Below are 24,854 nucleotides of genomic sequence, written 5' to 3'. Positions count from 1 at the left end.
TCGCTCGACTATAGACGCTTAGAAAAAGGCGCGTAGTAAAGATTACAGTTATTGTCAGATGTTTACAAGTGATCTTTATTAATTTTCACGTCAACTCGATTTTAACATGAGGGAGATTGTTCATCTGCAGGCCGGTCAATGTGGAAATCAGATCGGTGCCAAGGTAAGGCCACTTTTTTATTCAAATGTATTGCAAACGCAGTTGCATTTTTTCAAAGTAACTAACGGTAACGTTCGTGTCGCTAGCCTGCTCATAAGTTAAGTCCAAACTAAAGTATTTGCAATTTGTTAGTTATCTAGCTAACGCTAGCTTTGGTTATCTGAAATGTGTGGTTGATATGAAGAGTAAAATTTGGTCAATTGTCGATGGCTGCTCGGCGCCTAACTTTAGCTTGCTAGCTATAATGCTATGAGTAACTTTTACCCGCCGACGTGCCACTAACCACTCTATCATACTTTTTCAGTTTTGGGAGGTTATCAGTGACGAGCATGGAATAGACCCAACTGGCACTTACCATGGAGATAGCGATCTGCAGCTTGAGAGAATCAATGTGTACTACAATGAGGCAACAGGTAACTAAATGGAAAGGATCCTCTATATACATAGGTAGCTAACTAAATTGTGACATTTTGAATAAATATAAAACATTAAAGTTGCGAGTTGAAGTGATTTTAAAGTGTATTTGCGCTGGTAGTAGTGTCAAGTATTCAAAACATTATGCTGTGTTCTCTTTAACTAACACATTGTCACACTGTGTGATGTTTACAAATTAAAATATTGATATCAACCTGTCCAGATTGTAGGATATGCTTCTGTAGTCACATTCTGCAATTGGCTTGCAATCAACTGCAGCAGTTTATTTTATATTTTGATCTGGGCATGTTCCAGCAGCTCAAGCCTCTGTTTATGCGCCAGTGAAGTGAGTTCAGAAAAACTAAGTTTGCATCTTAGAAATAGTTTTCACATAAACCTTATGTCCAAACTCATATTAAGCTGAATTCAGAATAAAATGGGCCTGATTTCAGACCTTTCATGTAAAAAAGATTAGGGAAATCGTTCTTGCACAGCATGTAGGCTGAATGTTTAAATTGAACTATTATATTAATCTAACTATTCACAATAATTGTATTATTGTGTGCATACTCAGTGCCAACCGTGTTCCTGTTGGTCAGTCACCAGGATCGGCTCATAACACCAGCCACACACACACCAGCCACACACACACTACATGATAAAGACCCCAAAATTCAGACACTGCTAGAACTTTGTCAGACCGCGTGAAGCGGTACTTAAAATCGGCAGACCTAGACCCTGTCACACTGAACGAGCCAAGACATCCGACAATCGTTTATGACCTAAGAATTTGCCCACGATGTGGACGTTTTCTCTAGGATGGAAAAATAGTGGCATAAGACTGCTAAAATCGTTGTCTGCAAAGTTCTTAACCAGATTCCCAGATTTAACATAACCATAATATCGAAGTAAACTTGGGAGTCACGCAACATGGTGTGTGGTCTCCCACTCCGACTCAGAGAAACAATGCCGTTTTAGGCTACAGATGAGATCTTGATGCTCCTTTCCAATAAAGAGGGTCTAATTCTGGTGACCTGATGACTGCTGTTTGACAAATACAAATATTCTCACTCTTATCCATAAATCTCATCATGTAGACTAGCCTACCCGCACTGTATCTGCAAGCTGTTGGCTAGAGTGCATGTACCAAGACCAGAGTAGGAACATTTGCTATTTAATGCAACAGTTTGACAAAACTATCGGTAGAGTTGAAAATGTGATGGAAACACATTGAACTTTAAAAAAAATAGGTATATGAAAACTTAAGTGAAAAAGTAAATGTTTTAAGCACTGTTATCACACTGATTTTTATCCTCAACAAGTCAGTTGTGGAAACTTACCACTGGTGGGAAAATGCGCATATTTTCTTAATGCAGATTTGACAATATTCGCATGAAAATCTGTCACAAATTAGCTGCTGACCCATAATGTGTATGTTAATTTATTTCAGGTGGCAAGTATGTTCCTCGTGCCATTCTAGTTGATCTGGAGCCTGGCACGATGGACTCTGTCCGCTCTGGACCATTTGGCCAAATATTCAGACCGGACAACTTTGTCTTTGGTGAGCAAATGCTTTGAAATTGCAAATTCATTTCACCTTACCATAGTAATATGTCTAGCCTATGTCTAGACATCTCATTGCTTACTTTTTGTTGTTTAAAGGACAGAGTGGTGCAGGTAACAACTGGGCAAAGGGCCATTACACTGAGGGAGCAGAGCTGGTCGACTCTGTCCTGGATGTGGTGAGAAAGGAAGCCGAGAGCTGCGACTGTCTTCAGGGTTTCCAGCTCACCCACTCCCTTGGAGGCGGCACGGGCTCTGGCATGGGTACCCTGTTGATTAGCAAGATCCGTGAGGAGTACCCTGACCGCATCATGAACACCTTCAGTGTGGTGCCCTCCCCCAAAGTGTCAGACACCGTGGTGGAGCCCTACAACGCCACCCTGTCTGTGCATCAGCTAGTAGAGAACACTGACGAGACTTACTGCATCGACAACGAGGCCTTGTATGACATCTGCTTTCGCACCCTGAAGCTGACGACTCCCACTTACGGGGACCTCAACCACCTGGTGTCAGCCACCATGAGTGGTGTCACCACCTGCCTGCGCTTCCCCGGCCAGCTCAACGCCGACCTACGTAAGCTAGCTGTCAACATGGTCCCATTCCCCCGCCTGCATTTCTTCATGCCAGGCTTTGCCCCCCTCACCAGCAGAGGTAGCCAGCAGTACAGAGCGCTGACGGTGCCCGAACTCACCCAGCAGATGTTCGATGCCAAGAACATGATGGCCGCCTGCGACCCCCGCCACGGCCGTTACCTCACCGTGGCCGCCATCTTCCGTGGCCGCATGTCCATGAAGGAGGTGGACGAGCAGATGCTGAACGTGCAGAACAAGAACAGCAGCTACTTCGTCGAATGGATCCCCAACAATGTCAAGACCGCAGTCTGCGACATCCCACCCCGCGGCCTCAAGATGGCCGCTACCTTCATCGGGAACAGCACGGCCATCCAGGAGCTGTTTAAGCGCATCTCTGAGCAGTTCACAGCCATGTTCCGCCGCAAGGCCTTCCTGCACTGGTACACCGGAGAGGGCATGGACGAGATGGAGTTCACCGAGGCCGAGAGTAACATGAACGACCTGGTGTCTGAGTACCAGCAGTACCAGGATGCCACCGCCGAGGAGGAGGGCGAGTTTGAAGAGGAGGGAGAGGAGGATATGGGTTAGATGGATAAAAGCGATTCAAATCAATTTCAACTGCATTCCATCCCTTGTTTCAGTTCGTTCTTTTATTCTCTTTCACTGCACAAAGAGCTGCTGTCAGTGTTTAACCTCTTGAAATTGCAATAAATCTTATCAGAATTTTCAAAACTGGTTTGTGTTCCTTTGTAGATGTAAAAGATCAAATTGATGAGTAGTTTCTGAAAAACAAGAGACGATACATTTCTTTACAATAGTACAATTCTTGTTAAGTGCCTTTATAGATCAAGAAGCAGTAAAAGCATAAGCAAACATTTCTATAACACATTTGTTAATATCTTTTTATAGTTAGTTACAGTGGGATTATAGTAAAACAAATGACCTTTTAAACAAAATCACACTAAATTGCCAATGAGTGTTATAGAAATTCTATTTAAGCTGCAACATACCAATTGCATGCTTGCTACAAGTCCAAGGTCTTGCTCCCTCCAAGTTGCATTGTTAATGCTTGGTTTTCACATGCAATGTTAAATTGCTCTCATTTTGAGGGAAACTTTTTACAGAAGTGCTTGGAAGGCATTGGCCAGGAAAAAGGTTGGTCTATATTACAATACAGTGCACAGGGACAACTTGGGTTGAGGAACTTTAGGCTAGACATTGGTGGACACCATTTTCTACCTCACATTAATTTGCATCTACGTGCAACAGTATCTTCCATTGCACAAACTAAAGTACATCCCACTCCTGAGATTCAGATCAGATAGGGACAGCTTTATTGCGAGTGTCCCTAGTTAAGTTGGGGGTCGAGCTGAATTCCCACTAGTAACCAATTTATGAAATGAAGAATTCCCATCATTGTTACATAGGACCTAGGTAACATACCTTTTTGACAGAGATAATGCAATGCATGTATTCATATTACTTTCAATCATTTGTCATAGCGAATGGCAGTTGTATGTGGGATTGCCATGACAAAACCTGCATTATGAACCTTCTTTAGATGTTAGGTACCTAGTCTCTAGACAGACTGGTTGCCTCCCACAGTGTTACAAATGTTTTGCCCTAGGTCTGGGATTTTCAAGAGTATTAAGTACCCAGAACATTTTCAAGTTGTACACATATTAAGCAATTGGTGGTGGTGAAGTAGCACTTGCATTCATTTACAAACATTACAGAATACAACTAACAAAATATAGACCGTTGAGATGTTGACGATGCGCAATTGAAAAGGTTGTCAGCATACCACAGTAAGTATGTTTTGTATGGGTAAAGAAATATTTACCATCACCTGGTTTGAGGATTTAAAAAAATACACACTAAAATTCAAAGATCTATTGTAAATTATTGTTTGTGAGATTTCACAATTTCGCTGAGTGTGGAACTTACTTGAGGGGCTTGCTGGTCATTAAATTGCCTTCAATAAAACTCCCAAGCATACGTATTTGTGCCTACAATGTCCAATACACCCTACATTTCAAAGACCTATTATTGTGAATCTGAAATGTCATTTTAATAGATGGTTAAAATAGATGGCATAAATCCTTTGTGTATGGCTAATAACTACAGTACTAAGTTTTGTTTGGGAGACTTCACAATTGAGTGCTGAACTTACTTGAGGGGTTGCTGGTTAATAAACTGCCTTCAATAAAACTCCCAAATGTACGTATTTGTGCCTACATGATGAAAACGTGTGATTTGCTAAAGATCTAAATCCATTGCAGATTGTAGAATCGACTTGGGTTACTGACCATAGAGAATCTTTATTACTTTCAAATTCCCATATGACGACAATAGATTTCCATTAAACTGACCATTAAATAAAATAATTTATCATATATATTAATATAATCAAAAACAAAAACCTTATCTTTCTCTCAAAGAATCCATCTACATATAATCTGTTAATCATTTCCTTCAAGGGTGGGTGTAGAACCCTATAGGCTGGTCCCATTGCAGATTGTGCTGTAATATACCCAACTCCATTTGGCATTACAACATACAGCACAAACATATCTGGGACGAAGCTCCACCAAACCTTTCTCCTGCCACCCAAACATATTACTAGTAGCTCCCAAAACTCAGATGGCTTGTTCCCTTGGTTAAACGCAATAAAAGCCTGTCAAACACAGGTGCCATCAAGCCCAAGCAACAAGTTCGATCCCAAATGGCACCCTATTCCAGCTATAGTGCACTACTTTTGACCAGAGCCCTATGGGCCCTGGTAAAAAGTAGGGCACTATAAAGGGAATAGGGTGCTATTTGGACTAATCCACAGTGATCGTGTGAAGGCAGAATCAACCACAGTGATCTCAATCACTAACCAACTGCCACTAACCACAGACACTTTGATAAGTGTACATATATATCTGTATAATGTATATCTACATAAAACAAAAACAGTAGGGTATGAGCGGTGATGAGGACGCTAGAAGGATTCCGGTTGGTGCGTCGGAGATGGGGGTGTGTCTGCGGGAGTGGCCACTCCCACTACCCCCTGTCCATCAGGACTGAGAAGACCCTCGTCCATCTGCTCCAGTTCACTTTGGTCCAGAAGCTCAAAGTCCTCGTCCTCGGTCGGTACAAACATGTCGTCCGGCATCTCCTCGGCACTCCTCTCAGACTCCGCAGCGACCACATCCTGGTCCTTTTCTGCCTCCTCTGTCTCGGCGACAGGGGCGGGGGGGCTTTCCAGGGCGCTGGGTGGCATGTCAGTGGGCAGGAAATCTGCGATGGATGGGCCCTTGCTTGCCTCGGTGCGTTGCAGGGCCGACAGAGTGTTCTGCACCACGGTGGAGATTGCCGTGTTCACGATCTCCTCACTCAGGGCCTCCAGTGACTGCCTCGGGGCCTGAGATTCCCCTTCCCCCCCATGCACCACCACCTCCGCTCTCCCAGCACCCAGCAGTGGTCCCTGGTCCCCACCTGGTGGCCGTCCATGTCCGTTGAAGTGTGTGTTGACAAAGTGGAGCGGGGAGGCCAGGTGCTGGATGAGGAGGCTGGCGGGGCTCATGGGCTCCCCCTCTGAGGGCTCTCTTCCCCCAGCCGCGGCCCCGTCCCCTTGGCCCTGACCGGGGCCACGCAATGGGAAGTGGAGGAGGCTGTGCTCGATGGGGAACTCGTCAATAGAGGGGAATTCAGGTAGGTCCCTTAGGAAGGCCTCCTCTGGGTCACTGTGCACACTCTGCTGGTCCAGGTCTAAACAGTCACAGGAGAGAGAGAGGATGGGGTTAAAGGTAGTCAGCAATGCGTGAAGTAAATCGCAATATTGGGTTGACTTCGAAGAATGTGAATCGCAAGGCTGAACTTCTCTGCCGTTTTGGTCCAGCAGCTGTCACATTGCAGCAGCTTAAAGCTCACCTGCACATGGCAAGATATTTTTTGCGAGTGAATATCTACAATATCCTGAGTAGCCGTTTAATATGCAGTGAAAATGTAATTCTGATATATAGTGAATGAGGAAGGAGTCAACAGCATACAGTTGAAGTCGGAAGTTAAAATGCACTTTAGCCAAGTACATTTAAACTCAGTTTCACAATTCCTGACATTTAATCCTAGTAAAAAATCCCTGTCTTAGGTCAGTTAGAATCACCACTTCATTTTAAGAATGGGAAACGTCAGAATAATAGTAGAGAAAATTATTTACATTCAATTAGTATTTGGTAGCATTGCCTTTAAATTGTTTAACTTGGGTCAAACGTTTTGGGTAGCCTTCCACAAGCTTCCCACAATAAGTTGGGTGAATTTTGGCCCATTCCTCCTGACAGAGCTGGTGTAACTGAGTCAGGTTTCTAGGCCTCCTTGCTCGCACACACTTTTTTAGTAATGCCCACAAATTCCCTATGGGATTGAGGTCAGGGCTTTGTGATGGCCACTCCAATACATTGACTTTGTTGTCCTTAAGACATTTTTACACAATTTTGGAAGTATGCTTGGGGTCATTGTCCATTTGGAAGACCCATTTGCAACCAAGCTTTAACTTCCTGACTGATTTCTTGAGATGTTGCTTCAATATATCCACATAATTTTCCTACCTCATGATGCCATCTATTTTGTGAAGTGCACCAGTCCCTCCTGCAGCAAAGCACCCCCACAACATGATGCTGCCACCCCAGTGCTTAGAGGCACTGAGTTTGAAGGTAGGCCATGAAATTAATCCACAGGTACACCTCCAATTGACTCAAATTATGTCAATTAGCCTATCAGAAGCTTCTAAAGCCATGACATAATCCAAGCTGTTTAAAGGCACAGTCAATTTAGCACATGTAAACTTCTGACCCACTGGAATTGTGATATATAATATATCATATATAATATATATAATAATTATTAGTGAAATAATCTGTCTATAAACAATTTTTGGAAAAATGACTTGTGTCATGCACAAAGTAGATGTCCTAACCGACTTGCCAAAACTATAGTTTGTTAACAAGAAATGTGTGGAGTGGTTAAAAAACGAGTTTTAATGACTCCAACCTAAGTGTATGTAAACTTCCGACTTCAACTGTATGTCTAACATCGGGTTATATGCTAGGGACGGGCATTTGAAATGATTTCACGATTAGAATAATATTTTTTTTTCTTCTTCAGATAGTCTAAATACATGTTTTAAAGAGCATTATTTTTAAAACTTCAATGGAGACCTGCTTGCGTAACTTGAGAGCCGGTGCACTGCGCTCTGCTTGGAAGGGTGGGGGAGGGGCGATAGGGGAGCAGGGTGTGTGTGACAGTCTGTGTGGGGCACGGAGGAGGGAGAGAAAGTTGGCAAACCGACACACGCTTAGTTAGTCAAACTTGTTGCTGCCATAGGTTATCTATCATACCATCTGCTAGTGTCCGTCTTGACTGCATCTAATCTTTGTAAAGAAACTAGCTACAGTAGCCAGCTAAATTAGCCAGCTAACTAGCTAAAATAGCAAGGCTAATTGAGGCATCCTTGTGTACAACAACTCCATTCATATGAAACAACAGCCTACCAGTTGGTTGATCATTGTAACCCAATTCAATTTTGCATTGAATAGAAATCTCCCACTTCATTTGCTACACATGGGGCCTCTGACTGTGGTGCCGCTTTGATTGACCGACAATAACACGCTAGGCGAGTATTTTTTAATGAGGCAAAACATTTTTGCTTCGGTTTGCACTAATGAATACACACCATTCCTTTTCTTTTGAATCCAAGTTGCACAGGACAGATACTTTGGAGGAAGGGCCTGCTGTGCTTGGGTACCTACCTTCACAGACGTCTGTGAGCTGTGGGGTGGTAGCTCTGGATACGGAAAAACCCCCACTCTCCAAAATGGATGCTTCCTCGTCAGACAGCTCCGAGTCGGTGATGGCCATTGCCAGGGCTGTGGTCTTTGCATCCACCTGACCAATGACATGGTACAATTGAATGACAACACCATTGTTCTTTAGTGAAAGGCTCTCGACAGAACCCATTCTAGAGCCCAATTAGGTCATTACAAAGTCAAGCCATAATATTTTCTTATCCTCTCAATTGTGAGGAAATGTCAACAATCAAACATGAATTAAACCACATTCTGTAAAAAACTAAAACAAATATTTAGCCTTTCATTGAGGGGAATATCTTGGTTGAGTACAAATAATCTCTCATTCCTCCTGAAGTGTGCGCTTGTTCTATTCCAGACATATGTAAAAGCATTGGATTTAAAAGGTATGGGCTAGAGGGAGTTTCCATTAACGTTCATTTTCTTTCAAATCCATAAGGGGAAGTGAACATTTGCATATTGCTGGGGAGAAAGGAAAGATTATCGGCATGCAACACTTGTCTAATTTTGAATCAGCCAAACCATTGAATCAGCAAAATGATTTGACAAGTCTCATGGAATCTAGGCTGAATGATAGAACAGCTATTTCCATGTTAAAATGTCATTTTCTCCATTGTTTTTGATGGTAGGCCACTCTGGTAAGACTATATTATGATAAAATAGCCATAGTAGTGTACTTGGCCAACTGTTAAAAAACTAATTTAAAGCGGGTACAGCCTCAGTGTTCACAGTAAATGCGCACTGGAAGTTGCACAGAATTTTCACAACATTCAAGTTTGCGCTCAGTAGACGTGAAATTTGCTCAGTGACAACATTTGAGGGAACATTGCCCCCAACCCTAATTCTAACCTTAATAGCCTTTTTCCCCTTGTGGGGGCCGACAAAATGTCCCCAGTTGGTCCAATTTTTGTTCTGGTCCCCACAAGTATAGGTAAATATGTCCACACAAACAACACACGGTTCTAGTGCCCTGGTGCAAGATGGCAGACAATGTGGTGCTTACCAGGGGGGCAAAGCAGGACAGCTCCTCCTCGCTCTCGCTCTCTGTCTCAGCCCTGGGCTCATCCCCTTCCTCCACCTCCTTCTTCACCTCTGCAACACACGCACACGCACTTGAATTTAAGACATTTAAAAATGTCACTTGGCGTACAATTTAATACAAATCGAGGTCTGCGCGCGCCACACCAGCTAATATACTTCTCCAGAAATAAGCCCATGTTAGCAACAGTCGTATTTTTAGGGCTGTCTCTTTCAAAGGTGGCTCATTATCAGGCAGGTGTGCCATTTCAGCAACGAGCCTGACGAATGTAGTAGTTTAGTGGCTACTGGCTAGACTAGGTGACTGAAGCATGGGGTTGCCCATCTGCATTTGTTAGGCTACCCCAATGGACTAATCATCAACTAAGTTTCCAGAATTTTGGCTTCGATTTCAATACCAGCTTAGTACATTGATACTCAAACCCATAACGATTAAAAAAAATGCCTTAAAAAAGGTCAAATTTACAGCACTGCTACTATATAAAACACATGGTAAACCAGAGCTAGGCCACGGGGCGTGCAGGCTTTTGATCCAGCACTGCTCAAACACACCCGAGTCAGCTTAACAAGGTCGATTTGTAGAATCTGGTTTGTTAGAGTGGGGCTGGAACAAATGTCTACACACACAGTAGCTCTTCTGGGGGTATTATGCTATAACAGACTACAACCAAAAAGGTGAAGAAAATAACTCCCTCATTAAATGAATCAGGTATCCAATGGTTATACTTGGTTATGTGCAATTTTTCAAAATAGGATCCAGAATAATTTGATATTTTTGTCTCTTTAGAGGTGAATTTTCCTGTATATTTGTTGTGCATATTGGCCTAGGTGATAGACTATGCTACATCATTTACCAACTGAGGAAGTGGGAACTCAAAACACATTAGCGAGATTGCTAAATCTAAATATGATATTGTTTCTTTAGCCACGCAATTGATCTAACAGTAAATGTAATGTCCTACAAAAACGTTTCATTGGTAGCCTACTTGATGCAGTCATCGCAAATGGTGCGCTCCGCTCCGTTGGTGAATCATCTCAATTACAACCTGCGTTTGTAAAGTGTTTTTTTCCCCCTTTATATTGACAGTTCCAAAATAAGTGTTACTCAAATAAAGCTGAGACTCTTTTAACAACAGTAACAGTAGTTGTTTGAAAAACTGTCTTTCACGCAATTATATTTCTAAATGTTGCTCAACTTTCAGTATGCTTGCGCTTATCTGAATACATCTCTCCCTTCCCCTTGTGTGCAAAGAGGGGAGTGAGAGCCAGCAGCGAAACAGGGACAGAACAGATACTTTCATTGCAGGAAGCAGGTTAATCAAATAATGGTTTTAGACCCCCCCCAAATAAAATAAAATAAAATAAATATATATTTTTTTAAATCAGCAGGCCATTTGTGTAGCCTAATCACCGAAACATAAGCAAAAGCTTCGGTAGGAGGAGGGCGTCTAATTTTCGGTTTATCGTCCCAGCTCTAGTTAGTGTCGTCTATCAAATGGCATAGGCTACCTTGCTCTCTCTGGCAACGACGCGACTCAGAGGATCACGTATGAATAGGTCTTGAAAGAGTATTACTTGACGCTCAATTGTGTTTGTTTTTCCGCGGTGGCAACAATTAAGCAGCTGCACAATATAACGGAAACACTGTAGTCATCTCTGTTGCATTTAAGACCGTTGAAAGCACAATTTAAGACCTTTAAGGATCCGTGGAAACCCCAATCCTTACATGTCTGAAAATAAATTTGCTCCAGCTGCCACACTAGTGGCACAAACCGGGAGGAGAACGATTTCCCAGTGTTGGGTTCTGAGAATAGGAAATATACTTATTCATTCCACTGATGGAGTGCTGAGGTTTAGAGTGTCTACACCAGAAGTTAATGGTTATAGGAGGAAGGTATATAGTGTGTGCAATTAAGCTTGGAATGTGTTGAGTGCAGGGATCAATTACATGTGGCAAGCATTGATAAGGGGAGAGAGGCATGGATTAGTGAATGGTGTGGGGGGGGGGGTTAGAGGTCGGGTCACCTTAAAGGGAGAAATAAAAGTTCATGGCCTGTATCACTAGTGTCATGCCTAGCAGTAAAGAATTGTTTGTACAGATGTGTAGGAGGAGACTCCGCCTATGGGGAACGGTTAAATATCAGTGCTTGTGTGAAAATGTTTTTGTCTGAATGCAGCTATATTGACCCCCTGGGCAGAATAAACTAGGTTAAGCTTTCATCATGTCTGTTGAGTGTTTTAATCTGAGAATTAGAACCTAACACCAGACAACCCTGACGTTCAGTGTTCACCGCCAAAGAGGGGACCTGGTGACGTGAATGGCGGCAGGGCAAACACACATGCACCATCAAACACACACACAAACAGTGTAAACTCACTCCTCTTATCGTGCTTGCGGTGCTGCGTGTCTCCCTTCATGCTGTAGTCCAGTTTCATCAGGATGGGCTCCAGGCCCGTGTACATCCGCTGGATCAGCTCGTGGTACACCACCAGAGGCCACACCAACACACTCAGCGCTGGGCACAGGACAAAAACACAACATGGCACTTAAGTGGCTTTTGACTCACCATGGCAAGTGCAGCATCCGAAATGGCACCATTTTGCCTACATAGTGAACTACGTTTGATCAGAGCCCATAGAGTTCTGGTCAAAAGTAGTGCACTATATAGGGAATAGGGTGCCATTTGGAATGCAGTCAATCTTTAGTTTAACCAGAGAAAGGGATATACTTCAGGGTCGTATTCATTAGTGAACACCGTAGCAAAACATTTCGCAACGGAAACCATTTACTCCAAACGCTACAACGTTGCAAATATCTGGCTACTGTGTGCGCACTATTGACTACGACCCTGGAAAGCTTTCACTCCCTCCTCTCTACATTTTCCTCTTCTGTCTCTGCTGCTAAAGCCACTTTCTACCACTCTAAATTCCAAGCATCTGCCTCTAACCCTAGGAAGCTCTTTGCCACCTTCTCCTCCCTCCTGAACCCTCCTCCCCCTCCCCCCCCACCCCCCTCCTCCCTCTCTGCGGATGACTTCGTCAACCATTTTGAAAAGAAGGTCGACGACATCCGATCCTCATTTGCTAAGTCAAACGACACCGCTGGTTCTGCTCACACTGCCCTACCCTGTGCTTTGACCTCTTTCTCCCCTCTCTCTCCAGATGAAATCTCGCGTCTTGTGACGGCCGGCCGCCCAACAACCTGCCCGCTTGACCCTATCCCCTCCTCTCTTCTCCAGACCATTTCCGGAGACCTCCTCCCTTACCTCACCTCGCTCATCAACTCATCCTTGACCGCTGGCTACGTCCCTTCCGTCTTCAAGAGAGCGAGAGTTGCACCCCTTCTGAAAAAACCTACACTCGATCCCTACACTCGATGTCAACAACTACAGACCAGTATCCCTTCTTTCTTTTCTCTCCAAAACTCTTGAACGTGCCGTCCTTGGCCAGCTCTCCTGCTATCTCTCTCAGAATGACCTTCTTGATCCAAATCAGTCAGGTTTCAAGACTAGTCATTCAACTGAGACTGCTCTTCTCTGTGTCACGGAGGCGCTCCGCACTGCTAAAGCTAACTCTCTCTCCTCTGCTCTCATCCTTCTAGACCTATCGGCTGCCTTTGATACTGTGAACCATCAGATCCTCCTCTCCACCCTCTCCGAGTTGGGCATCTCCGGCGCGGCCCACGCTTGGATTGCGTCCTACCTGACAGGTCGCTCCTACCAGGTGGCGTGGCGAGAATCTGTCTCCGCACCACGTGCTCTCACCACTGGTGTCCCCCAGGGCTCTGTTCTAGGCCCTCTCCTATTCTCGCTATACACCAAGTCACTTGGCTCTGTCATATCCTCACATGGTCTCTCCTATCATTGCTATGCAGACGACACACAATTAATCTTCTCCTTTCCCCCTTCTGATAACCAGGTGGCGAATCGCATCTCTGCATGTCTGGCAGACATATCAGTGTGGATGACGGATCACCACCTCAAGCTGAACCTCGGCAAGACGGAGCTGCTCTTCCTCCCGGGGAAGGACTGCCCGTTCCATGATCTCGCCATCACGGTTGACAACTCCATTGTGTCCTCCTCCCAGAGTGCTAAGAACCTTGGCGTGATCCTGGACAACACCCTGTCGTTCTCAACTAACATCAAGGCGGTGACCCGTTCCTGTAGGTTCATGCTCTACAACATTCGCAGAGTACGACCCTGCCTCACACAGGAAGCGGCGCAGGTCCTAATCCAGGCACTTGTCATCTCCCGTCTGGATTACTGCAACTCGCTGTTGGCTGGGCTCCCTGCCTGTGCCATTAAACCCCTACAACTCATCCAGAACGCCGCAGCCCGTCTGGTGTTCAACCTTCCCAAGTTCTCTCACGTCACCCCGCTCCTCCGCTCTCTCCACTGGCTTCCAGTTGAAGCTCGCATCCGCTACAAGACCATGGTGCTTGCCTACGGAGCTGTGAGGGGAACGGCACCTCCGTACCTTCAGGCTCTGATCAGGCCCTACACCCAAACAAGGGCACTGCGTTCATCCACCTCTGGCCTGCTCGCCTCCCTACCTCTGAGGAAGTACAGTTCCCGCTCAGCCCAGTCAAAACTGTTCGCTGCTCTGGCACCCCAATGGTGGAACAAACTCCCTCACGACGCCAGGTCAGCGGAGTCAATCACCACCTTCCGGAGACACCTGAAACCCCACCTCTTTAAGGAATACCTAGGATAGGATAAAGTAATCCTTCTAACCCCCCCCCCCCCCTTAAAAGCGTTAGATGCACTATTGTAAAGTGGTTGTTCCACTGGATATCATAAGGTGAATGCACCAATTTGTAAGTCGCTCTGGATAAGAGCGTCTGCTAAATGACTTAAATGTAAATGAATAGTGAGCGTCACAAATGGCCAAATCACAATACATTGCTATGTTGGGGAATGGCAACACTATAAATTATGGTATGAAGGTTGCATTTAGAAGTTATTGGCAATAACTTTGGTTGGCAGTTGTTGTGCAGTAGCACTGCTTTTCTTACAGACAACCACACCCATTGGCATACTAGTTGGTTGGTTGCCTTTGTGAAAAACAAGAAAAAAGGATTGAAAACGCAAGGCAGCTCACCGATGATATAGGATATCATGATTCCTGGTACGTAGTGTCCCACCACGGCGAGCACAGAACAACCAGAGCACATCATGGCACAGAACTGGAGGGAGAAAAGAGGCACTTAACAGTATGGTAATTTAGCAGCTGCTTTAATACACTTCAACCTACAGATACCAGCTGACATAATCAGCATATGTGGCCAACGTGGAAATCGAACCCACAACCCTGATGTTGGAGGCAATGAGCTCTAACCCACTGAGCCGCCATCAAACCCAACATACCTTTCCGTGGTTCTGCCTTTTGTACTGCAGCATCTCCTGGACGTAGAGGCAGCAGTAGAGGTAGCTCTCCACCAGGTGGAAACTGAGCTCGGGAATGCTGAGGAGCCGGGGTTGCATATTCATGGTCTCTCTGCAGTCAGAGAAAGAGTCCGTGGGATGAACAAATGAACACAAGCAGTACTAAGCCAGACCTAAAAAGCTTCAAGCGTCTCAGAGTAGGAGTGCTTATAATAGATAGGGTGCGCCTGATCCTAGATCAGCTCTTCTACTACTCTTTATAAATATGTGCCCTGGTGCTATTGACAGGTACAGAGCACCAAACAAGTAGGGAAAACGCCTGAATAATCACATGAGTCACTAGAACAGTAAAGTGCTTGAAGGTGTTATAGGAGCAGGGTGGAGTAGGATGTGTTTAAAGGCCCGGTACAGTCAAAAATTGTGATTTTCCTCTGTTTTATATACACATTTCCGCACTATGAGGTTGGAATAATATTGTGAAATTGTGCAAATGATGATAATGCCCTTTTAGTGTAAGAGCCATTTGAAAAGACTGCCTGAAATTTCAGCCTGTTTTGGTGGGATGGAGTTTCAGCCTTCAATGGTGACATCTCCATGCAGTAACTGAATGAATAAACCAATAAGAAAAAGTTCCAAACCTCTCTGCCAACAACAACTAATGTTACATTTCCCCTCCCCACTCAGACCACTCCCAGACAGTCCTAGCTAAATTCTTGTTGATTAATTGCTCTTTGCTAAGAAGCTATTTGTTTATTTTTGTACTATTTCAATTGAAAAACAATCACATTAAGGTACTTAATTGTTACCCAGAAATGATTTGACACAAATTAAAAACAGCTGCATTGGACCTTTAATTGAGTCAAGATGTGTACCTTTCCATTGGGTTAGCCTCAGGATACTGAACTGTAGTGGAGAGAGTAGACAGGAGAGATTTTTTTTCATCTAAGTCCAACATCATCAACAATACATTTTAGACCTCATAGAATAGGCTTGGTAATCAAAGTCATCAGAACAATGACATGTAAAAATCAAATCCAAATCCACAACATTCAACAATCTTATCAAAGCGTGACCTATACTAGCATTTCAGACTTCACACTGACCCCCGGGGTCAGGGGTGGGTGTGGCATGAGTAATGCATGCATGCACCTACTATGAACGTACTTACCGGTTGTAAGAGGTATTTTATGCTTCCATCTCTCCAGCTGCATGAGCCCTAGAATGGAAAGGCTCAGGAGGAAGAGAGGACGCAGGGACGTCGAAGACAGAAGCCTGTAAAACACACATGAAAACAACCCATGCCATTTTAAAATGGTCCTAGCTATTTACTAACGTTAAGTAGCTAGCCACTAGAGTGAATAGGCTGTCAGCTACCCCTCTGTCCTGGTTCAGGACAATACATGAAACAGAACGGTCAACTTGGCCACGTTCAGTTGTCAAAACGTTGCAGATATACATGCCATGAATACAGCCATCATGATTCCTTGGTCTACATGTCGGAGAGGCATGTTTGTTCTACATTTTCACAATTCTATCTGAACGCTCCAAAAAGTATTGTTAGCAAGGTAGGTAGATTTGACAGCTGTCAACTAGGTACTGTTATTTCAAAGACAGCTAACTTGTAGCTAATGTATGGTATTTGGCTAAACGTTATTAATTTAATTGATACTAGTAGGGTACATTTTGGCATACCAAACTACCAATTGACAGCGTTAAATAGCCACCTAGGTAGCGTCACTATCGTCCAAGGGATTATCGATGTCTCGCTGTCATTCAATCTAGCTGCACTACAGCAAGTATCTAGCTAGCGTTACTACTACCAAGCTAAAACAACAGTAGCTACAGTGCATCTTCCTATTCAGTGCAACATAACTGATTACATGAGTGATTCTTACTAATGATTTAGCATTACCAGAACAAGGTGTTCAGCGTGAGCGCAACAAAGATGCTGTAGAGCGGCCTTTCCCAAACAAGCAGCCTCTGCACCCATAACAGCAAAGGCTCATATTGCGATAGCCAGCCTTGGAGACGCTCTCGCAGTTGCACAAGCTCAGGGTTCCCATCCCCGCATACTGGCTCTGATCCTCCGGCAGGGAACAGGTCCTCGAGGACGGAAGAGGAAGAAACAGAGGGGCGTCTAGCCTCCTCTCCGCTCGCCATTTTTCCCCCCACTTTGTTATGTTGTTTTGGTGATCACGGGGATAGGCGCATAGATGCACGCAGGCCCGTCATAGATAACAAAAAAAAAGTAGGAACCGATGTTACTGGTCGTCACTAGTTACCACAGCCACAAAGTCATAAACCCCGCCCATTTCTACAATTGCTCTTCTTAAAATTTGATTTTAACCCCAACTCCAACCACACTGATAATCTTATGCCTAACCTTAAATTAAGACCAACATGAAAAATGTGGTTTTCATAAATTCTTACTATACAGACATTTTTGACTTTGTAGCTGTGCTGTCTAGTGGAAACACAGTTTACTGGCTCAGCATGTCACGTGCTTCCTTGTTTACTGCCCTCTTGGTCTTGCGAAAACAATAGCTATTTACTGACATCTGCTGGATAAATTGGATACTACTATCCATTGTTACGTAAAATACAATTTATATTTCTATCTCCACTTGTTACCCTGAAAAGCTTACATAAAACAGTGAAATCCATTGTGCAAGTCCATTATAAAAAAACAAGTAAAATTGATTTGAACATGTTTAATAAAGCACAAATTCAGCGCAACACAAAGTAACACAAACTTACATCATCAATTTGATAAAATGCAACTAAGGACAATTGTGTTTTATTGAACTCAACTGATACAGTTGATTGTTGCGGATCTCTCTACAGCAGTACGATGACATTTTGAAAACGGTCTCCCTTTTCATCCACTTCACATTGTTCTCTAGTGATCTCAGTTTGATTTGCTTGAAATCTCTGGAAAAGAAAAAACAACAGTGGAGATGCAATATGATCATGATTATAATGATTATAACCAAAGCATATGATTTAAAAAAGGTTGTGTGCATTATATCAGCATAAATGTAGATAATAAGCTCCGTACAGATCCTTGCCATTGACACGAACCAATCTGAGAGATGCAAATGTACAACAACATGGTTGCATCCCAAATGGCACCCTATTACCTATATATAGTGCACTACTGACCTGAGATAGACTAGTGTCCTGTCCAGGGGCTGTACTTGTCCATCAAGCTGCCTCATGCTACGCTACAGAAACAGGAGATAGGCTCGTGCTCCTATGAGCCGTTCCGGCTTGCACAAGCCAAGATATTTTTTTACTTTTTACCTGAGCCCTATGGACAATGGTCAAAAGTAGTACACTACACTATACGGAATAGGGTGCCATGTGGCACGCGGATCAAATTGGATATCATCAAATCTTTATGCAGATACATCACCACATTCCTCGAGTGCCATACTGTAACTTAGCCTTTTAGCTGCAGCTAGTCCATAGAATGTCAACCACAAAGGCTTGGAATCTTCAAGATTCCAGTCCTTCTGAAAATCATTGGATTTATCCGGCGCCCCATGCATCAGGGAACGATAGGTCAAAGGTCGTCATCATCACCCTTTGTGTGTGAGTGAGTGCATGTGCGTGAGTGCCCACTTGCATGTTGGTGCTTCGGGGTTGATATGTGGCTGAAGCTCAGAGAAACAGGGGGCAACGTACGTATAGCAGCAGCAGCTGTTGTGGGGGGGTCAAAGAAGCGTGTCTGACAGCCAGTCAGTGAGCTGGGGGGATCGGGGAGAGGAGAGAAAAAGAGTGTATCTACCTAGGCCAGGGAGGTGGGGCAAGAGGCGGTGGAAGATGTAGGTAGGGCAAGGGGGCCTGACTCCCACAGGTGCTAAGAGGCTAAAAGGGCGTCATTACCTGCCGGGGTTAACACCATGGCCTGGAGCAGGTCGGAGAGAGAGATGATCCCCCTGCACACATCCTCTTTGTCCACCAGGACCAGCCGATGGACCTGAGGGGAAAGGATGGGGACAGGATGAGGACAGGATGAGGAGTGGAAGGGGAGAGGAAAGGATGGAGAGAGCAATGGGGTAGGATGGGGACAGGATGGAGAGAGGATGGAGGGCACGATTGGGAGAGGATGGGAACAGGATGTGGAGTGGAAGGGGAGAGGAGAGGATGGAGAGAGCAATGGGGCAGGATGGGGACAGGATGGAGAGAGGATGGAGGGCACGATTGGGAGAGGATGGGAACAGGATGAGGACAGTATGGGGAGAGGATGAAGAGTGGATGGGGGCAGGATGGGAGTGTGTGGTGGGAAATGGTTGCCCGTGGTTACACAACAAGGGCGTACCGGTAATTAAGTAGAGTAGAGCAGAGCAGTAAGCAACAGAGGGCTAATACCTATACAGTCTACAGCTAATACATTGAAATACATAAAAATACTAGTGGCCTAATGTCACAAACCTTCATAACTCTATTTATATTTAATTGTGTGGGCTAATAGAGCGAAATGTTACAGCATGTCATAGCCCATTACTTTTATGTATTTTTAAAACAAACTCATAGGTGGAGTGGAGAGGCAGGGCCACTGTGACAGAGGACATGACCTGGGTCATATTTAGTAGAGCACACCGTAGCAAAAATAACAAGTGTTTCTAATTGGACACGTTCAGGTAGTCCCTCCCTGTTGCAGCCTGTTTTCTTCCATTTGGTGCCTTATGAACACAACCCTGGGGGGAGCAGAGTGGGACACTAACCTCAGCCTTAATGATGCGATCGATGATGGCCTCCAGGGTCTCGTCAGGGAGGCACTTGATGACGCCCTCGACGAAACAGCAGCGCCGTCGGATGGCCTCCTCCATGGACATGTTCAGGTTGTTGTATGTCTTCTGGGCGGCCAGATTCTGTCTCCGAGAAGAAGAGACGAGGAGAGGCGAGGACAATTAAAAATGTACACAATGCACCAACAAAGACACAAAGGACTTTATTTTGTATAGTTTTCAGGTGAATTAAACTGTAAAGGGCAGTTTTGGGGTACTTACAATCACATCAAATCTGGAGTAGAGAGCCACCACCTTGCCTTGGTGTAGAAAGGACAGTGAGATACATAGCCTACCTACATCTTACAAGTCAAACTTTATTTTGAAGGGCACCTACATAAGGACATACACATATACTGTACGAGTCAGTGTTCGACTTTGAACTAGAGATGAGGTTAACCCACCTTGCTCGTTTACTACGGGCAGTGCGGAGACCCTCCTCTCTACAAACACAGACAGGGCATCGTAGACTGAGGCCGTCTGCTGGACCGTGGCAATGTTCCGGAGTGTCCCGATCCCAACGTCCTGGATCGTCTTCTGCATGAAGCAGGGTTTTGGGACTGTCTCTTTCTGTGTGGAGTACTTAAAAAAAAAAAGAAGGAACACAAGGAATGTAAAAGCAACACATACAGTTCACAACACCACTGTTTGAAGTGGATGCCCAAATGATATGAGCAAAAACACACAGACATCTTCAAGCCATGTTGTCTTACAAATATATGGAGAAACTTGAGGATTCGCTTGTGTGTGAGAATGTGTAAGACATTTCCGGACACGGGATCGATAACCGGCAATCTGTGGATCTTATACCTCAGTAGGGAATAGATGGCGTCGAAGAGGCTGCAAAGGAGAGGAGGGGAGACTGAGTAGGCCAATAGTCACTGTGTCTAACCCTGGAGAGCACAACCAACATCCACACCTGGGTCATGTTGCAAAAACGTTTTGCTACAGTGTGCCCTAATGAACACAACCTAGAACACTGCCTGTAATTGACTGAATCCCAGCCTCAATTTCCTTAGTCTGTCACTCATTAAAAAAGTTATCAGCAAAAGTAACAACTCAGACAAAGCCAGGTGACAGGAGTTGGTTTGACTGAGAGCTGCGTAGCTTCACCTGGCGTCTGGAGTGATGCTGTGAAGACAGTGGTTGGAGTATTGCAGGTACACATCTGCAGACAGAGAGAAATAAACGGAAGGGAAAGTTACAGGAAGACATGTACGTATATACCATAGACAAAGAACACTGTATCATTTGCCTTCTCTAGTTTTTTACTTGAATGAATCACCTCGCCATGTTCCAATTTGATGCCTCTCCAGCTCATTCATTTGAACCTGTGGGAGGGGGGAAACACATTGGACAACTTATATTATGAATGATGTCTGTGTCATTCACACAACCATGATCTTGTCTCCGTTGAACATGCTTTTTAGTCCAGGACAAGGCTTAAAGGGATAGTCCACCCATATTACAAAAAGGGTTTCCTTACCCTGTAAGCAATTTATGGACAATGTAAGACAGCAATCCATGCTTTGGTTTTGTTTACCTGGCCACTGTCACCAAAGGCTAACATTTAAGAATTTTTGTCAAAAAATCAATGCCGGTCAATATCCCCGTTATTAGCATTTTGCATGTTTCATGTCCAAATCATCTTAAAGTACGTTTATTGATCTACACAATCCATTTCAGACACGTTGGGATGATTTGGACATGAAATGTGAAACATGCTTATGTCTGGGATATTGACTTGCATTTGGTTAAAATACACACCAATGGGGACCTGTAGTAATGATGGAGAATGTTGATGAAATCTGTTATAGTCAGCATACCTGTGAGGACAATAGAGAGAGAGAGAGCTCTTATCACTGTTGGCATGGATACGCGCTAGTGTTTAGTCTTCATATCACACTATCCCCAAAAGCAGTCCAAGCTTGCAATCATTCAGGGAACTGCGTTGCCATAAGCAAGTAGCAAGAGAGCACCCCCTAATCTCTTCTCTTACCCACAAATCTCTGTGTCTTGCTATCCCAGAGAGGTGCAGCTCCCAAGCCGCTTGCTACAAGAGCGAAAAAGGCTTTCTTCACCTGCAAACATATGATTTTTTTTAACACAACCGGTTAACACCGGCCTTAGTAGTGAGTATGTTTTATGAAAGCAGGAATGAGGGATCCGCACATGAAATATTGCTGCAGGGAAAAGGGAAAACTGCTATAATTGTAGCTGTAATTACAGGAAAGAGGATTTGAAATGTCATACCAAAAGGGACCATGACCTTTCCCTTGGGAAGTGGAGGGAGATTAAATATCTGGGTTGAGTTCAGCAGGAAGAATATGTTCTAAAACAGGGAGGCACTACGTGAATTTGTCAAATAAGCTCCTGTAACCTGTTGTAAAACGTTTTGCTACGATGTGCCCTACTGAACACGACCCTGGACTCTTTTTTTTTCTTCTCCCCCTTATTTTGTATTGTTTAGTTTCAACATACAAGTGAGTTACAGGACATTGGACTCTTACTTGTAGTGTTGTGTCAAATATGACCAGTTTACAGCTGGTTGGAATGGCCTCATAGCAGCAATGCTTTTTCATGAACTTCATGTACATCTCAGCATCGGCCTCTGAAGTTATGGGGAGGTGAAGTGGGGACAAAGTTACACACACACACAGACAGTTATAGATCCCCTATACACCTCATTCCACAAAACAGACACACAAGTGTACATGCACACACAAACACTGAAGGTTACCTGAATTACCTGCATTCGTCAATTGTTCACGCTTCTCTTGAAACGAGATCTAGACCAACAGAAAGAGAACACCAACAACCTGAATCACTCCATAACACTTTGATAATAGTGCTCTAAAATCTGCTGGAATGAACCTCGAAGGAAAAACACTCAGGATCAAGGTGAACTAAGCTCTAAACCAAAAACACTGTTTACAATCCGTTAGACTTTTTACCCCAGCTTTATTCATTGTAGTCCAACATGTTTCAGTCCTACACACACTTCTCAAACACAAATCCGGCCAACTGTTCCATGACCTACCTGCCTTATAAGTATTTTCTCCATGAAAGAGTTGGCCACTACGCACCCAACAACAAACGCTAGGTTCTGCTACATGCAGGCTCCTCTCCCCCTGCCTATCCCACAAACCAGTTTGGTCTATATTAGGAGCAGGAGTCTCAAGTGGTATGCAGAGGGCCAAGGCGATGGGGGCGGGGGTGAGGGTAGAGGCGCAGGCAGAAGAGGGGTGGGTTCATTCCTCTCTGACATATTCTGCATAGTTTCTGTGTGGATTTTAGGACCATTACAGCGTGTCGTTGATGTGGTTCCTGAGTTGTGAAAACATTTTGCTAGGCATTGTAACTGATCTGATATTTTTTGCACAGAAGCACAGTGTCAGAAATGCTCACGCAGACTTGGCATACTAGGACTACATGAGGAACAGCAGTCAAAATGACATGTTGTGTTGTGATATGGATATGTGCTGAAGTAGAATGCAATAGAGAGGTGCTGCAGTGTTTGGAAAGGCGTGCTATGACTCTGGTGATGGGTGTAACTATGTTGACTGTTTTGCTTCAGCTGTAATGGCTTCCTGTTCCCATTGGCATTATCTTGTTCATTGTTATTTGCACAAGCTTGAGGACAGCAGTAATAAAAGGAAATGAGGTGAAGTACACTTATGTTGTGCAAAGTTGTTGCTGGGAAAATTGCATTTTAATTGTGTTTCCTTGATTCCTCGCATCCTCTCTCCTTCTCAAAAACACATTGGAGAAGATTGGGGCTCACATTCACAAAGAGTCTCAGAGTAGGAGTGCTGATCTAGGATAAAGTTATTAGCCTTATAAAATCAAACCAAATCGTATGTCACATGCACCGAATACAAATGGTGTAGACCTTACAGTGAATTGGTTACTTACAAGCCCTTAACCAACAATGCTATAAGAAGTTTAAGAAAAATAAGTGTTAGGTAAAAAATAGATAAGTAAAAAAATTGAAAATAAAAGTAACAAATAATTAAACAGCAGCAGTAAAATAACAATATCGAGGCTATATACAGGGGGTACCGGAACAGAGTCAATGTGCGGGGTCACCGGTTAGTTGAGGTAATATGTATGAGTTAAAGTGACTATGCATAGATAATAAACAGAGAGTAGCAGCAGCTTAAGAGGTGTCTGGGTAGCCATTTGATTAGCTGTTCAGGAGTCTTATGGCTTGGGGGTAGAAGCTGTTAAGAAGCCTTTTGGACGTAGACTTGGCGCTCCGGTACCGCTTGCCGTGTGGTAGCAGAGAGAACAGTCTATGACTAGGGTGGCTGGAGACTTTGACCATTTTTAGGGCCTTCCTCCAACACCGCCTGGTATACAGGTCCTGGATGGCAGGAATCTTGGCCCCAGTAGTGTACTAGGCTGTACGCACTACCCTCTGTAGTGCCTTGCGGTCAGCGGCAGAGCAGTTACTATATCTGGCAGTGATGCAACCAGTCAGGATGCTCTCGATGGTGCCGCTGTAGAACCGTTTGAGGATCTGAGGACCCATGCCAAATCTTTTCAGTCTCCTGAGGGGGCTTTATCGTGCCCTCCTCACAACTGTCTTGGTGTGTTTGGACCATGACAGTTTGTTGGTGATGTGGACGCCAAGGAACTTGAAGCTCTCAATTTGCTCCACTACAGCCCCGTCGATGAGAATGGGGGCGTGTTCGGTCCATGCAGTCGTGAGTGAACAGGGAGTACAGGAGGGGATTGAGCACGCACCCAAGGGGCCCCCGGGTTGAGGATCAGCGTGACGGATGTGTTGTTACCTACCCTTACCACCTGGGGGCGGCCCGTCAGGAAGTCCAGGATCCAGTTGCAGAGGAAGGTGTTTAGTCCCAGGGTCCTTAGCTTTTAGATGACAATAAGAGGTGAAACCTGATCCTTGATTAGCAGTCCTTCTCTGAAACGCTTTGTGAATACAGCCCACAGGGCAGGAACCCCATATATTCTGCTCCAATGCATTTTGAGGAGAAGAAGATGTGAGGAATGAAAGAAATACAATTGAGATTCCAAAGATGATGGCTTAGGTGACAGTGCCTTAGCCTGGTCCC

The 24,854-nt window shown here is 44.4% G+C and overlaps 3 protein-coding genes across 3 annotated transcripts; 1 reads left to right on the top strand and 2 right to left on the bottom strand.

Annotated features, from left to right (window-relative positions):
• The first annotated feature begins 11 nt into the window (after positions 1–11).
• LOC120033136 (tubulin beta-4B chain-like) lies at positions 12–3,409 on the top strand. Its single transcript, XM_038979413.1, has 4 exons — positions 12–163; positions 465–573; positions 2,025–2,135; positions 2,237–3,409. The coding sequence occupies exons 1-4, from the start codon at positions 107–109 to the stop codon at positions 3,295–3,297; spliced, it is 1,338 nt and encodes a 445-aa protein (XP_038835341.1). The 5' UTR covers positions 12–106; the 3' UTR covers positions 3,298–3,409.
• retreg2 (reticulophagy regulator family member 2) lies at positions 3,339–17,216 on the bottom strand. Its single transcript, XM_038979412.1, has 9 exons — positions 16,893–17,216; positions 16,149–16,252; positions 15,853–15,883; positions 14,963–15,092; positions 14,697–14,781; positions 11,975–12,112; positions 9,562–9,650; positions 8,502–8,637; positions 3,339–6,465 (listed from the first exon to the last, which is right to left on the bottom strand). Exons 1-9 carry the CDS (start codon positions 17,138–17,140, stop codon positions 5,696–5,698), a joined length of 1,731 nt encoding a protein of 576 aa, XP_038835340.1. The 5' UTR covers positions 17,141–17,216; the 3' UTR covers positions 3,339–5,695.
• Positions 17,217–18,842: 1,626 nt separating this feature from the next.
• On the bottom strand, positions 18,843–22,370 carry LOC120033174 (5'-AMP-activated protein kinase subunit gamma-3-like). Its single transcript, XM_038979456.1, has 10 exons — positions 22,284–22,370; positions 21,773–21,854; positions 21,541–21,599; positions 21,059–21,104; positions 20,887–20,941; positions 20,446–20,613; positions 20,178–20,347; positions 19,996–20,033; positions 19,711–19,857; positions 18,843–18,962 (listed from the first exon to the last, which is right to left on the bottom strand). The coding sequence occupies exons 1-10, from the start codon at positions 22,368–22,370 to the stop codon at positions 18,843–18,845; spliced, it is 972 nt and encodes a 323-aa protein (XP_038835384.1).
• Positions 22,371–24,854: the final 2,484 nt, after the last annotated feature.

Source organism: Salvelinus namaycush, chromosome 40, assembly GCF_016432855.1.
Source record: "Salvelinus namaycush isolate Seneca chromosome 40, SaNama_1.0, whole genome shotgun sequence".
Lineage (NCBI taxonomy): Eukaryota > Metazoa > Chordata > Actinopteri > Salmoniformes > Salmonidae > Salvelinus > Salvelinus namaycush.
The sequence above is the reverse complement of the archived record's forward strand: the minus strand, read 5'-3'. Positions and strand labels throughout refer to the sequence as shown.

Bases quoted from the DNA above. Each gene is read 5' to 3' on its own strand.
- LOC120033136 (XM_038979413.1), top strand. From the start codon at position 107: ATGAGGGAGATTGTTCATCTGCAGGCCGGTCAATGTGGAAATCAGATC. The intron at 164-464 runs GTAAGGCCACTT...ATACTTTTTCAG, and splicing joins GAAATCAGATCGGTGCCAAG to TTTTGGGAGGTTATCAGTGA. The intron at 2,136-2,236 runs GTGAGCAAATGC...TGTTGTTTAAAG, and splicing joins ACCGGACAACTTTGTCTTTG to GACAGAGTGGTGCAGGTAAC.
- retreg2 (XM_038979412.1), bottom strand. From the start codon at position 17,140: ATGGCGAGCGGAGAGGAGGCTAGACGCCCCTCTGTTTCTTCCTCTTCC. The intron at 15,884-16,148 runs GTAAGTACGTTC...TCTCCACTACAG, and splicing joins TAAAATACCTCTTACAACCG to TTCAGTATCCTGAGGCTAAC. The intron at 6,466-8,501 runs GTAGGTACCCAA...GTGACTGTTTAG, and splicing joins GCTCACAGACGTCTGTGAAG to ACCTGGACCAGCAGAGTGTG.
- LOC120033174 (XM_038979456.1), bottom strand. From the start codon at position 22,370: ATGTACATGAAGTTCATGAAAAAGCATTGCTGCTATGAGGCCATTCCA. The intron at 20,942-21,058 runs GTGATTCATTCA...CTCTGTCTGCAG, and splicing joins TCAAATTGGAACATGGCGAG to ATGTGTACCTGCAATACTCC. The intron at 18,963-19,710 runs GTTAGTGTCCCA...CTTTCCCCTCAG, and splicing joins ATCGCATCATTAAGGCTGAG to GTCCATCGGCTGGTCCTGGT.